Raw genomic sequence first — 14443 nt, 5'->3', positions numbered from 1 at the left:
TCCAAGATCTACTCTCTACACAGGACTCTGCCCGTCTTCAGAGCCTCCTCACCTCATGTGCTCACTGTCGTAAGTGAACTACAGTAGGTGCTGAACACCATCTTTCTCTCTGGAATGCTCTCCTCAGGAAAGCTCAGAAAGTGGATAGAGAAAACTTTTTGTCCCTCTTTCATAACACCAGAACTTTGCGCCCATCGCAGGAGCCAACTGGGGTCCCCCAAAGTTGATGGGCACTGCTATTCAAATGGTGTGCGCGTGCCATGTCGTGTGATCAGTTGTGCGGGATAGGTCCTACCTGCCCCAACCCCAATATTTTAATCAAGTTGGCGCTCGTTATTTGCCCTGATGCCAAACAGCCTTTTGACTTAAAAGGCAAAACTCTTCCGGTGCCCGCCCCTGCCAGCAGTCTTTCTCCAGCCGCACCGGCGCCCTCCCTACCCTGCGGACGCATCCGTCCAAGGGCAGCGGAGACGGCGCGGCTCCGACTAAGCGGCTTTCAGCCCGTCTCTAGGCCCGCGGCAGACCCGTTCCGGGCGAGAAGAGGCGGCTCATGCAGCAGGTCCGCCACCCGCTGGCAGGCGAGCGGGAGCCCCTCGCCGGGCGGAGCTCCTGCCCGGGCAGGCTCCTCCGTCCGCCAGGGGCGCTGCGGGCCGGAACCGAGCCAAGGCGCTGCCGGAGCCGCAGCCAGAGCCTGCCGAGCGGGGGCCGGGCCGGGCTCTGCACGGCCATGAAGCGGGATCGGCGCGGCCGGTTCTTACCCGCGGGCGCGGCGGCCAGGGGCGCTCCAGAACCGCCGCCGCCACCAGCCGAGGCCAAGAGTGTTCGGGCCCGCCGGGGGCGCCCCACCGCCACCTCCCGGGAGCAGGAACAGCAGCCCGAGCCGGAGCCCGAGCAGTGGGCCTCGCCAGCCTCGGAGGCGGCGGCAGCGGGTGAGCGCAGGCGGACAGGGGCACCCCGGCAGCGCGCTCTTCCGGGGACCCGGCGGGCGGCGGCGGGCGGCCCGATCCTCCGCGTGCGCGCTCGGAAGGAAGCCGCGCTCCCCCGCGGGAAGTGCGCCGGGCAGGGATCGGACGGGGCGCGCGCGCTCGGGAGGCGTCTTGGCACCGGGGCTGGACTGGCCAGCGGGTGGCGGCGGAGCTGGGCTAGGCTGGCCCTGTTTCCAGTGCCGGGGCTGGGCCTTAAGATGTGAAAAGCAGTGAACAGAGCGCGTGCAGAATGCCTTTTCCTGTTCGTTGGGTCAGCACATCCGTCGCTGATGTGCGCCAAGCAGGCAGGCAGGCAGGCGCGAGCGCGCAAACAGCCAACGCTCTCCTCTCCCAATCGGTCACGTTTGAAATGCTAACTGCAGGAGCCCGTGCCTTTTGCCACCCGGAGCTCTCCAGTGGGCAGCTTTGGAGTCCAGTCACGTGGGTTTCTTGTAGAGCTTCCATGCACAGCCTAGGTTAGCTGCTCCGCCACCCAAAACTTTTCACCATCCCGGGTAGCTGTAGTCGCAAGCATCGTGCAACTGCCGAGATGTAGAGGGCGCTGGGGCAGCTGGTTGAGCTGGGCCTCCTTAAATCTCATTGCTTAGGCTGTCCGTGAAGTGGGTATGCCCTGGCCATTGAGCTGACAAGTACCTAGCAGGGGTAACAGAGGCTCTGGCCTCCCACTTTGAAGCCATCAGTGCCCATCAGAGGCATGGAGAGGTGCCAGTTGGATGAACCAGGAAGAGGACTTGACACGAACCTCTGGCCTTCCTCCAGAGGTTGATGGACTTCAGCTCCCAGATTCCTTAGCAGCAAATGGTTGCTCATCCATTTTCATATATTGTTCCTCCCTGTATCATGATTTAGTTGTACGGGGTTCACTCACAATTTTGCAGTCTTAGAACAGGAACTTGCATTTTTTATATTTATCTTTTGCTGATAATTCTGTGGAAGACGATACATAGTTGATGCTGCTAGATAGACAACGATGGTGTTGCTCCCCAACACCAGGGAAGCAAGGAATCAACCAGCTTTTCCCTACCTAGTAGCCACATGCTCTGGTCTTCCCCACCCCCTTGCAGAGGAGTGCAACCTGAGGCCTTATGGGGAGCTATAAATCATAGATCTGTCCTGTTACATTCTTATACCAGGTGTGATGTGGGGTAATAGTTTCTACAGATGTAATAACCTGGGCACCATCATGTTCCACATTTGCTGAACTGATTTGGCATGGAGATAGTCCCACACTCACTGACAGTTCATATGCCAACATGTGGGTCATGGGTTGCAATTGCACCTCCATAACCATAGCAAAAACACCTGTGTACTTAATGTACTTGTTGAAACGTTGGACGGTTTTGTGTCGTGTTAATCTGTAACCCTTGTTCTTGGCCTCAGATCAGGTAAATGTACCTGTTTAAATTTTCCATTGCCTTCATTAACCGGGCACAGCCTAGCTGTCTTTTGACTCCAGTTCCCAGCAGTCTCAAGCTGCCAGCATGGCCAGTAGTCAGGGATGATGGGAGTGGTAGTCTAAGCAACATCTGGAGAACTGCAGGCTCCCCTACTTTCCTTATTGTTATTGAGGGAAGGAATTCTGGGCACTGTTGTCTACCCTCCCAGAGTTACAATTCCCAGCAACCCTTAAACTACAATGCCTGGAAAGATGTTTTGAATGTGCTTTGAAAGTATAGTGTGTTTACTATTACATGGGAAAGCTGATTGGTGAATGGATTTTTTTATGTAGCTTAGCAGAGACGGTTCTGGGGAAGTCTAGGCTGAGGGTTTGAGGAGAAAACCTTTGTGCTGCTTGGAGGGCTTTTTGCAGGGATAAAAAGAAATCACAGGTAGCTTGGTACCCTGGAAAATATGCAGAATAGCGCCAAAACAGAAAGCTGATGCTTTATGTTTTCTAGGCCTGATTTGCGGCACCTTAGTTTCATTTGTCTGCCTTCTCTACTTTAAAATATTCAGCTCTGCTCTCTCATAGAATTGGTAGCGGGGGAGGGAGGAGTCCTGGATGAGAAAGGGTCCTGGGTGCTAAGCTGGGGCCACCACCCATGATCAAGAGGAGACTTGCTATGCCTCTGAGACAATGAGTCGCCTGATTGGCCAGTGCCACAGTAAAGACTGCTGACATCATCTCTGCGGCTCCTCCAAGTCAGGAAGTGCTGCAGAGGGGCTGTGGGCAGTTTGCAAACCAGGTCCCTGCACAGACAGCAGAACTTGCTTGAAAGCAAACAGGAAAACAAAAGAAATTGGTTCCTGTTTCTCTCACAGTTCTTGGCAAAGCAGGAGCTGGATGGTTCAAAGCAAGGACTGCTCTCTGAGCCGAAGACAAAAAAGGCGAAGGGATCCCAGAAGGTAGGGCTGGAGTGGGGGGCAGTGACAATATGACCAGGGCTGCCTTTCTTGGTTGCAACAGCAGGGGTGAACACTCAGCTTGATGCTTTACTCCAGCTCAGGTTGCTCCTGTGTTCACTAACACAGTTTATGTTTTCATCCATGAGGACTAGGACCTTGGGTGTGTTTGAAGAAACTCCTAATTTTTAGGATGCTGAGTTATGCATTTGATGCAGAATGCCACGCTTTTACGTGTTGTGATTATGGAAAGTTTTATTGATGGAATTGGAAGACAAATACATTAAATTCAACCCCCCATGCCCCAAAAGGATGTTCCTGGGTGTTTGGCAAGGACCATTTAATAGTGTTTCTCTGGTTGCCACCCACTTATATGCTCTGGGAGTTAGTTCACACAACGGTTGGGCTTGTTTCTCCTCTGTCCTGCCTCCTGCCATCCTGCTCTGCCCAGGAGTCTTTTAAGGGCTGTAGTTCAGTGGCAGGACACCTGATTTGCATGCAGAAGGCACCTGGTTCAATCCCCAATGCATCTCCAGTCAAGCCTGGGAAAGCTGCCTGCCCAATACCCCAGAGGTCTGCTGCCAGTTACTGTAGATGATACAGAGGCAGGTAGACCAATGGTAGTAGTAAAAATAATAATATTGATTCCCCTGCCCATCTGGCTGGGTTTCCTCAGCCACTCTGGGCGACTTACAGCATATCTAAAAACATCAAACATTAAAAACTTCCCTAAACAGGGCTGCCTTCAGATGTCTTCTAAAAGTTTGGTAATTCTTTATCTCCTTGCCATGTGGAGGGAGGACATTCCTCAGGGAGGACGCCACTACCGAGAACGCCCTCTGCCTGCCTTGTACCTTCATTATGCTTCTAAAGGCAATGCTAGTCTCCGAGTGACCTCCTTTCTTTCCTGAAATCCTTGCAGGATTCGGCCGGGGTGTGAGCACCGCTTACTGCCGGCTTTGCCACGGGAAGTTTTCCTCTCGGAGCCTGCGGAACGCCTTTGGAAAGGTCCCTGTGGTGGGGGAGAGCTCCGAGAAGCAGCGGCGCATGGACCAGGTCTTCTTCACGGACTTCCAGCGGCTGGTGGGGGTGGCTGTCCGGCAAGACCCGGCCCTCCCCCAGTTTGTCTGCAAGAAGTGCCACGCCCAGTTTTACAAGTGCCGCAGCATCCTCAAGGCCTTCATCCAGAAGGTGAACCTGTCTCCCACTGGCCACCTCAAGCCACACGGAAAGTAGGTTGATCGGATTTCTCCACTCGCGGGAGGCTGGGCTGCTTGTGGCTTGTCTCAGTAGCCACCAAGACTTGGCCCCCAAGCAGGGAAACATTTATGAGCTGCATACATAATACTTTGTTAGGCTGCTGATGTCCCACTAATGACTTGCACTTCGTACAGAGGGCTAGGGAAATACTTTATGGGTTCGTAATGTATGTGGCCTTATTTGCAAGGCCAAAAGTCCAGTTTCCAGCAGCTGGAAATGGCCTGTGCACGTTTTTTGTTTGTGAAACTGCCACTATGAGACCAGAGCACGTGCTGCCTGGGTCTGTCCTCCCTAGAAGGCATCTGATTTGCTCTGCCGTCTGTTTTGTGTACAGGGACAACCTTGCCCAACCTCCTCTTCCTGCTGCAAAAGGAGATGCTCCCTCTCTAGGTAAGTAGGATTGTTTTGGCTCCTCTGAATTTTCTCCTTGGTGTCAGTTGTGGCTGCCCTGTTGCTTCCGCAGATTAAGGGCAGTTTCCACTTTGCCTATGCTTATAGCTGATGTGGGGCTCAGTCTCTGGCAATTTCCCTATGACTAGTGGGGACCAGGGTGGACTCTGCACTCTAGGGCCAGCTCCAGCGTCCGCCTGGGAAGGCCGTATTTTTATTTATCTAAAACATCTGTTAGCAGCCCTTCATGAGAAGTCCCAAGGCAGGATACAATCAGTATGAAAGCACAAAGATATCTAAAATAAAAACAGTGCAAAACACCGATCCAAAAATAAAATAACTCAGCATCAGCTACAGAAAGGGAAAACTCAACTTTTGAGTGCCAACGAGCCAGCCATGTGCAATTCTAGCTAGGGCTTCCCAGCTTCTTTTGCCAGATCACAGATTCAGGCAAACTCTTTTTCTCTTTCTTGAATTTTATTTCCAAGATACAAAGACAAAATCGACAAAAAAAAATAATAATAGACACTGTTGCATCTTGCAATTACTAACCGAAAACAATGTGTGCAACATTCAAGAGGAAGGGTGGAATATGAATAAACAAAGTAAATAATGTTTTTCCTTTTTAAGTGTAGGCAAGCATATTTCTAAGATCTGTTGGGAACATGGATCTTTTCTGTATACTTTAAAATAATATGACAGTTTGTACTTGGTCTCTGATCCATCATCTGAAGAAAGGCTTTGATCAACGTTGCAGTACACACCCCTGATTTGTGTATGAGACAAAGTCACGGCACAGTAAATAATCCCTTCTGCACAAGGAGCCCCACACAACTGTTTGCCACTGTCAGTCTCTCTGCAAACCAAGTATAAGGCAGGATGATACTCAAGTGGGTTTTCCTTCTTCCAAGCTCAGTATAAAGAAGCAGTAGCTCATCATTCCATGCCTTCAGCAGATGCAAAGCTGCATGTATTTAGCATGGCTTTATTGTTTATCTATTACACTTCTTTCCTCCAAGGAGCTGAAGGTGGTGTAATTTCAAGAGGTAACTCTGCCTAACAGAAAGCATTGTGTTCAGGAGGAGGGGTGGACTATAAATTCCATAAATAAAATACAACAACCTTGATTGATTGATTGATTGATTGTGTGTGTGTGTGTGTGTGTGTTACCACCTAGCACAGGTGCCATAGTCCATGCCAGCCAGTTATTCTGGGGCTTATGGTGTGGGGCAGGGGTTTCAGTGTCATGCCTGGTCTCTGCTACCCTCTGTCTTTCTCCCTGCCAACAGCAGACCTGATCACATCCAGCCCCCAGTGCCTCCACAGCTTAGTGATGTGGACCCACAACCACGCCGAAAGCTGCCAGATTGCTCCGAGCCTGCAAGGCGTCTTGTCCTCAGAGTACTGCGGGATCATCCAGGCCGTGTGGGGCTGCGAAGAGGGTCATGATTATGTCATGAGCACAGATTCAGACTGCAGCACCTTGCTGGTGGACAACGCCCTGTCCGTCAAGTGGGAACTGAACAAGGACCCTGCCCCACAACAGACGCACGTGACGGGCAACGGGGTGGGGGCTGACTGTACTGTGGCTGCGGCAGCACCGCCGGAACCCCAGTGTGGCGCCACTCATACGGCAGCCAGCCAGCAACCTGCAAAAAGTGGGACTCCTCCGCCTGTGCTTAGCACAGAAAGCTGGGTGTCGGAGAGCCAGGATTTGCCTTCCTTCCAAGATGCCTCGGAAGCTCCTTTGCAGGAGGAAAGCCTGCCGCAGCCAGACTGCCCTCTGAATGGCAGTCCAGGTAAGTGGCATGCCAAGGATGTATCTCCAGGATGTTGTGGGGGTGCGGGTCACAACTCCACAGGTCTTTGCACATTTCTTTGCACAATATACACATACACATATACACAATATACACATAAATGGCCTGGGCCCAGTATACCTGAAGAAGCGTCTCCACCCCCATCATTCTGCCCGGACACTGAGGTTCAGCGCCCAGGGCCTTCTGGCAGTTCCCTCACTGTGAGAAGTGAGGTTACAGGGAACCAGGCAGAGGGCCTTCTCAGTAGTGGCGCCTGCCCTGTGGAACGCCCTCTCACCAGATGTTAAAGAGATAAGCAACTACCTGACATTTAGAAGACATCTGCCAGATTGCTCCGAGCCTGCAAGGCGTCTTGTCCTCAGAGTACTGCGGGATCATCCAGGCCGTGTGGGGCTGCGAAGAGGGTCATGATTATGTCATGAGCACAGATTCAGACTGCAGCACCTTGCTGGTGGACAACGCCCTGTCCGTCAAGTGGGAACTGAACAAGGACCCTGCCCCACAACAGACGCACGTGACGGGCAACGGGGTGGGGGCTGACTGTACTGACTGTTCAGGGCAGTTTTTAATGTGTGACATTTTAATTATTTTTAATCTTTGTTGGAAGCCACCCAGAATGGCTGGGGAAATGCAGCCAGATGGGCGGGGTACAAATAAATAATAATAATAATAATAATAATAATTATTATTATTATTATTATTATTATTTCTGAGTGTTCAGCTGTTGAAGCCTGTGTGGAAGCAGTGCGTTCACAGAGCTGAGTGCCAGCATTTCTGATTTGTAGCTCAGCTGTCTGGGACCAGGCGTGCCCTTTGCATTCTTGTTGCTTTTTAATTTCCGCCCCGTTAACTTGGCTTTCCCTCCAGCCAGTGTGCCCAGACACTCACATCTTCTCATAGTGAAGCAGGCTCTTGCCAAGGTGAGCTCAGGCCCACATCCTTTGGCTGACCACCGCGAGAAGTGGATGCTGGGCTGGGTGGGCCTGACCCGGCAGACAGGCTCTCCTTATGTTCTGTTGGGTCGGGTGCCGCAGGACTGTTGTGCCTTGACGACTGTTGTGCCTTCCTTTGCGCCCTTTGCAACATGCATTATTCTCCGTCTTCTAGGGCCACTGAGTGAGAAGCCGGTTCCCTCTGCAGCCTCGGATGAGCGGGTAAAAGACGAGTTCAGTGACCTTTTTGAGGGGTGAGAGAAGAAGAGCGGGATTCAAATGTCACCTTTGCAAACATGAACAATGATTGTGGGGCGGGAGTGGATCTCATTCCTCACTGGAGGGTCCAGTCACTGGAGACGGCTTTTTTAGGGGGTGGAGGAAGGGGTCAGGACAGCACAAAGAGTGGTTTTTGTGGCCTTTATTAGAAGCAATGCAGTCCAATAGTAAAAATACAAAATTATTAACTGTAACAACAACTCCTTAATACTACCTTAAGTTTAGTTCAAATTAATTGTTGCAGTTACTATCTCTGTTTATAACCTTTGTTCTTCACAAAGGTTATAAATAATGTCCAAGTATTGAAGGTTTTTGTTATGATACTGGATATATTATTCTCACTGATGGGCCAGAACGTGAACAGATACAAATCCATACTGCCTATGGCAGTGATTCCAAAGGATGTCACTTGGGGCAGTCTTATGATTTTACTTATTTAATAGAATGTATATACCACTTGATGGTTTTGGGGTTTTTTGTTTTTTTAAAAAAAGCACCTCTAAATGATTTACAAAAATGTAGCTGGCAAAAAAGTGGGCAGGTAAGGTGCCTAGACAGAGAACTGGGGGGAGTCTTAGCAAGTGATCTTGTGGGGGAAGGCTATAGCTCAGTGGTAGAGCCTCTGCCTTGCATTCAGAAGGTCCCAGGTTCAATGCTCAGCACCTCCTGGTAGGGCTGGGAATGCCCCCTGCCTAAAACTCTGCAGAGCTGCTACTGCCAGTCAGTGTATAATACCAACCTGGATGGATCATTGGTCTGACTTGGTGTAAGGCAGCTCCCTACATTACTTTGGTCTGAAACCTTTTGCAGGCACCAGCTTCAGCTTTTAAGCATGGAATTGGTTGGAGCTGGACACTTGTTTTTCAAAAGACTCCAAAGGCTGGGCTTCCAATTATTTGATGCCCAGGAACCCACATGGCAGGGCAGTTTCTCTGCTCGCCTTTTTGTAGCATAGCGGCCTTTACATTGAGTGGTTCTGGGCCACTGTCTGGAGTGTGTTGTTTTCTTGAAGAAGGAAAGGTCACTTTGGGGCAGCCGGACTTGCAGCAGTTTTCTTGAGCTTCCCCCCCACCCCCGCTGTCAACATAAAGGCCCAATGAGGCTTCACCTGCCTTCTGCTTTAGTGAAAGGGCCTGTTTACTTTCTCAGGTACTCCTTGAGTGACGACGAGAACGACAAGAGAGCGCAGTCTTCAGACGACTACTTTGAGCCTTACCCAGAAAAGAGGTGAGGGCTTTTTCTTGTCCTTTTGCTGCGGCAAAAGACAGGAGTGGTAGCTTCTTTCTCTTGAAGGCATTTTACCTTTTGCAACCTCTTCCACTCTCAGTGGGCAAAGTCCCACATCCATTCTTCGCACATTCTCTCTTTTCTTAGGAGTGAGCAGGTTTCTTTTCAGCCTCCTCACAAATGCGTTCATTTGTTTAGGATTGTATTTTAAGTAGAGCTATGCAAACGCTCTGTCAGTGCAAGGGTTTGTACAATGGAATATTCTCCTGACCCCTAAAAGCCCCTTCAATCTGTTTTAGGGGCTCCCTCAACCCTCCGAACAGATTTGTGGAGAGCGCAGGGGAAGGATAGGGTGGGAATATTCCATTGTGCAAATCCTTGTGCTGTTGAAACGAGTGATGTGTATACTTCCCTTTATTTCAGCAATTTAGTCTCTATGTAAGGCTTTCAAATGTTTGCGTTTATTAATGGGTGGCCAGCCTGAGAGCCTTGCACTGGCCTAATTTCATGTAGGCATTGGGGAGGGGGGCAGAAATAGGGAGATGCAGCCCTCAACAGGGGTAGGGAGGTCGTTCACCCATTTTATAACCTCAGTTGACATGTAGCAACAGTTCCCTGTTCCTCCTCTGTTAGGGTATCCAACAACAGGAAAGTTGAAAGCAGAGAAGCAAAGAAGCTTGAAGAGCCCAAAATAAGGAAGAAGCCAGGACCCAAACCTGGCTGGAAAAAGAAAATAAAATGTGAAAGGTATCATATACCCAAAGCTTCCAAGGTGTGAGATTCCCACCCGCAAGAATGGACCAACCTACTCACCAGTTACTCTTTCCTCTGCTTTTTTTAAGGGAAGAGCTGCCCACTATTTACAAGTGTCCTTATCAGGGCTGTACAGCTGTGTACAGAGGTGCAGATGGCATGAAGGTATGTGGATAATTACTAGCTACGGCGGGACTTTCTGGAACAAGTGTCTCTCTCTCCCTGCCACCACCTTCCCCCAGTTCCTTTGGGTGGAAGCGAACCAATCAAAAGCCAGATTGTAATGATTGACAGCCCTGCTTAACGGGAGGGAGTAACCCTAGCTTACAAGAGAAAAACAAGGAGAAAAGCTTATGACTTTAAAAGTGTTTAATCCAGATTTTGCTGCCAGTTTGAGGAAATGGATGCAGCGTCCTCCTTTCTCATTCTGTTCACGTGATCGCTGCCATGGAGTAGCTTTGGCCAACCAGTTGCCCTTAGGACGTTTTGGACTACAATCCCCATCAGCCTCAGCCAGCACATGGACTTGTACTTCAAAACCTCTGGAGGGCCCCCAGTTAGCCAAGCCTGCCATAGGTGATCAGATTGTCACTGCCTGCAAACCTGCATGGACTGAAAGGGTGGCTCTGTGTGAAGATCTTGCTCTCTCTTCTTTCATTTAGAAGCACATCAAAGAGCATCATGAGGAGGTCAGAGAAAGGCCCTGCCCGCATCCAGGTTGCAACAAGGTGTTCATGATTGACCGGTACCTTCAGCGCCATGTGAAGCTCATTCATACAGGTATGTTGTGCTTATGAGAGAATGACGGAGGATTTGCATGGAAGAGAAAGAAATGCCCTGGGCAGAATCAGGCATCACACACGGCACAGGAGAACAGGCTTTTTCAGTGGTGGCCCCCCATCTGGAATGCTCTCCCCAGGGAGACATGCCTGGCACCATCATTGTAAGACGTTTTTATTTACCCCAGGCTTCTGGTGGTTAAGTTAGCCTCTACTCTGGTGCTCATCTTTTAGCTGGATAGGACAAAAATTGTCCTTCTTCCTGTATTGCTGGAATAAATGTTTAGGAATTTTGAAATGCAGATTTGTTGTTTTTAATTTGACTGTTAATTAATTTTATCTGTTTTTTATTTTGTTAAGTTAGGTCGTTTGCAGGCTGTTCTGTATGAAGCAACTTAAGAAACTAAAAAATAAAAATAATGTTGATATTCATGGATCTGCGGTTAACCTGCCCACAAACTGTGCAGACCTCTGTATCATCACAGAGAAAGCACTGGAAAAGTGCTCTAGTTCCTTTTGGGGGGAAACATTGCCATCTTATTCCCCTCCGCCGCCGCCATTCTTCTCATTCATTTCATTTTCATTACTTATTTACTGCTTAATGTAATAAAGTCTCTTTAAGAGGTTCACACAAAATGCAATCATAAACCCCTAAGCAAAGTCTTCCAAGAGTGTCAATGATGGAGACAGTCCCAGTAACATAAGAAGAGGCTGGGTTGCTGGTGTCAGGCCAGAGGGGCATCCCCACCTCGCAGCTCCCACAATGGCCAGCCAGATACCTAGGGGAAGCCTGCATCAGACTTCTCCAGCTGCTAGTATTGAGGTAGACTGCCTTTGATGCTGGGGCTGGGGGGTTAGTACTGCACTCGCTGTTGATAGCCTTTTCCTCCATGAATTCTCCTAAACCCCTTTTTTTACAGCTACCCAAGTCATTGTGATTTTCAACCCTGTTCCCTTCTCCCATTGCAGAGGTGCGGAACTATATCTGTGACGAATGTGGCCAGACATTCAAGCAACGCAAACACCTCTCCGTTCACCAGATGCGCCACTCAGGAGCAAAGCCTCTCCAGTAAGCACACTTTTCGCCTATGGCCTTTTAGAGATAAGCTTGTGTTGCCTTTAGGGGGCATCTTAAGATTACTCAAAGATGAATTTGAAAACTAGTATGCCCTAACTGGACGCGGGTGGTACTGTGGGTTAAACCACTGAGCCTAGGACTTGCTGATCAGAAGGTTGGCAGTTCGAATCTCCGTGACAGGGTAAGCTCCCGTTGCTCGGTCCCTGCTCCTGCCAACCTAGCAGTTTGAAAGCACGTCAAAGTGCAAGTAGATAAATAGGTACCGCTCCGGCGGGAAGGTAAACAGCGTTTGCGTGCGCTGCTCTGGTTCACCAGAAGTGGCTTAGTCATGCTGGCCACATGACCTGGAAGCTGTACGCCGGCTCCCTTGGCCAATAAAGCGAGATGAGCGCTGCAACCCCAGAGTCGTCCACGACTGGACCTAATGGTCAGGGGTCCCTTTACCTTTACTATTCCCTAACTAACAAGGTTGAAGAAAGGTCATCTCCCTTGCAGATGTGCCAATAATGACACTTCCAAATTAAGATGTGGCACACAAGCACACACACACATTTTGGGTCCTCGGATTGGTTTTTTGGTTCATACGTCCAGTAGTGTGGGAAATGATGATTTTAGGGCTGGTTTGGGAAACATTTCCTGCAAAACCATCTTGTCTCAATGCAGAATTACAGTCGTACCTTGGAAGCCAAATGGAATCCGTTCCGGAAGTTCATTTGCCTTCCAGTGCACAGCTTCTGATTGGCTGCAGGAGCTTTCTGCAGCCAATTGGAAGCCCTGTCGGACATTCAGCTTCCAAAAGAATGTTCACAAACTGGAACACTCGCTTCTGGGTTTGCGGTGTTTGGGAGCCAAAAAGTTTGACTGCTAAGGTGTTCATCAACCAAGGTACGACTGTACATGTGACTGATCATTTTGCCATAGTGGAGAGCAGCACTCAGATTTCTTTTGGTGGACTGTGGCCTCTCCTGCAGTTCAGAATGAAGGAGTGCTGCTGCTGGTGAGATGTTCAAAAACACCTATGCAGGTTAGTGATGGAGAAAAATGCCATACAAGTCTGTCTTGTTAAAGCACCAGTCCCTAACAGAGGGCTGACCGCTCTGTAAGAGGAACAAGGTTGCAGTGTCTGACTAGCGAGAGCTAAGCTTCCACTTCTCCTATAGGATATTCCATTCCCACAGAGAGCGAGGACACAGTGCCCACCAGCATCCTGGATTTTTGATCGGGACATCCAAACTAAAATCTGGAAGCATGTTTCCCGCCCCAGCAATAGTCTCAAGTACAGCTCGGTATTCAGGGTTCTTGGTAGATAAAATACATATGGTTATTGGAAGCATCCTCTCACCTGTCTGAGAGCAGCTGATATATTTCTTCCAAGGCTGAGCTGTGCTGCTGCTCCCCCTCCTTCATGGGGATGAGACCGTGTGGCTGGTCTGAGGTCCGCTTTCTGCTTTCTCCCTGCAGGTGTGAAATCTGTGGCTTCCAGTGCAGGCAGCGAGCATCCCTCAAGTACCACATGACCAAACACAAAGCAGAGACTGAGCTGGAGTTTGCCTGCGACCAATGTGGGAAGCGCTTTGAAAAGGCCCACAACCTCAACGTCCACATGTCCATGGTGCATCCCCTCACCCAGACTCAGGACAAAGCCAAGGCTGCTGAGCTGGAGCAAGAGGCTCTGCCAGAGGCTCTGTCGGAGGCTTCAGAGACTGCGGAGAACCATCCTGTGAAATTGGAACCGAGTGTGCAGCAGGAGCCCACCTGAAAGAGCCCTGGATGGGAGCCCTGATCCAGCTTTGCATAAAGCAACACTGAGTGGGAGTTTTAAACGTACGTTTTAACGGATCCTCCAAAAAACAGAAAGGGGTGGGGACTCGCTTCTGCTTGCTGGTGAAAAGCTTTCCATTGCTGTGACTATTCTCCGTATGTGTGTTTGTGTCCAAGACCGTAGCAGTGTCTTACAGAGCCATATCCATCTCGCCAAAGGAAGCAGGCTGTCCTGCCTTCCCTCTGATGTGGCGATTGGTTGAGCTCAGAAAAGGTATCGCACCTGTTATAAAGGTGTGTCGGCCATAGGCACAGGCTCATTTTTAGAGGCTCTCAAGCTGACGGAAAGCCCAGTTTAAGCCCGAGACAACTTGTTTTAAATTAAATTCCAAAGCCAATCTGAAAAAGAAAGACGAACCAGAATATTTGTAACATGGTTTTTATTGTTACAAAGTCATGGTCATGCTTGTAATAAATTATTTACACCGTACTTTGAACAGATTAAGCCTTTGCAGGTCTGTCCACTTTTTCCTATCCGTGCATTTTGTCTGGGTGGGCAGGGAATCACCCCATGCCTGCCTGCCTGGACTTCCGCTGTCAGAAAAGGAGAAGTTCTTCATCAAGCAGATCCCCATCATCACTGGAGTTCACAAGGGCAGCCTTCATCTCTGGGTCCAAGTCTTCACAGAGACTCATCAACTAAGAAGGAAAAGAGTCTGGTGTCAAGTGTTGCTACCTCTCTGAAGCTAAATCCTTGGGCAGACTGTCCACAGACAGCACGATGACATCAAGTTTGTAAAGAAAGGCTGCCACCGGTTCAGCCTCGCTGCAGTCA

General features: G+C 49.8%; 2 protein-coding genes across 6 annotated transcripts in view; one reads left to right on the top strand and one right to left on the bottom strand.

Moving 5' to 3' along the window:
• The first annotated feature begins 449 nt into the window (after window positions 1–449).
• ZNF276 (zinc finger protein 276) lies at window positions 450–14109 on the top strand. Of its 4 annotated transcripts, none has more exons than XM_082229195.1 (11): window positions 450–929; window positions 4252–4561; window positions 4924–4979; window positions 6269–6778; window positions 7907–7985; window positions 9160–9237; window positions 9871–9984; window positions 10080–10155; window positions 10653–10770; window positions 11739–11838; window positions 13309–14109. In XM_082229195.1, the coding sequence occupies exons 1-11, from the start codon at window positions 551–553 to the stop codon at window positions 13604–13606; spliced, it is 2118 nt and encodes a 705-aa protein (XP_082085321.1). In that variant the 5' UTR covers window positions 450–550; the 3' UTR covers window positions 13607–14109. The 4 variants fall into 4 exon arrangements, with proteins under 4 accessions (XP_082085321.1, XP_082085322.1, XP_082085324.1 ...); XM_082229196.1 differs by having other exon boundaries at window positions 451–929; window positions 6272–6778; XM_082229198.1 differs by lacking the exon at window positions 450–929 and adding an exon at window positions 1487–1747.
• Window positions 14032–14443, bottom strand: part of FANCA (FA complementation group A) — a 40789-nt gene continuing 40377 nt past the window's right edge. For both annotated transcript variants that reach the window (XM_082229182.1, XM_082229183.1), the window contains exon 43: window positions 14032–14307. In XM_082229182.1, coding sequence (XP_082085308.1) covers window positions 14206–14307 — 102 coding nt within the window. In that variant the 3' untranslated portion in view covers window positions 14032–14205. The remainder of the gene's footprint in view (window positions 14308–14443) is intronic.

The sequence above is a fragment of the Podarcis vaucheri genome, assembly GCF_965113315.1.
Source record: "Podarcis vaucheri genome assembly, chromosome: 7".
In the NCBI taxonomy this organism is placed as follows: domain Eukaryota; kingdom Metazoa; phylum Chordata; class Lepidosauria; order Squamata; family Lacertidae; genus Podarcis; species Podarcis vaucheri.
This window is presented reverse-complemented; position numbering and strand designations above follow the sequence as displayed.

Coding starts and splice junctions, on each gene's coding strand:
- ZNF276 (XM_082229195.1), top strand. CDS start 551: ATGCAGCAGGTCCGCCACCCGCTGGCAGGCGAGCGGGAGCCCCTCGCC. Junction 7,986..9,159: donor TTCAGTGACCTTTTTGAGGG/GTGAGAGAAGAA, acceptor TTACTTTCTCAG/GTACTCCTTGAGTGACGACG. Junction 9,985..10,079: donor AAGAAAATAAAATGTGAAAG/GTATCATATACC, acceptor GCTTTTTTTAAG/GGAAGAGCTGCCCACTATTT.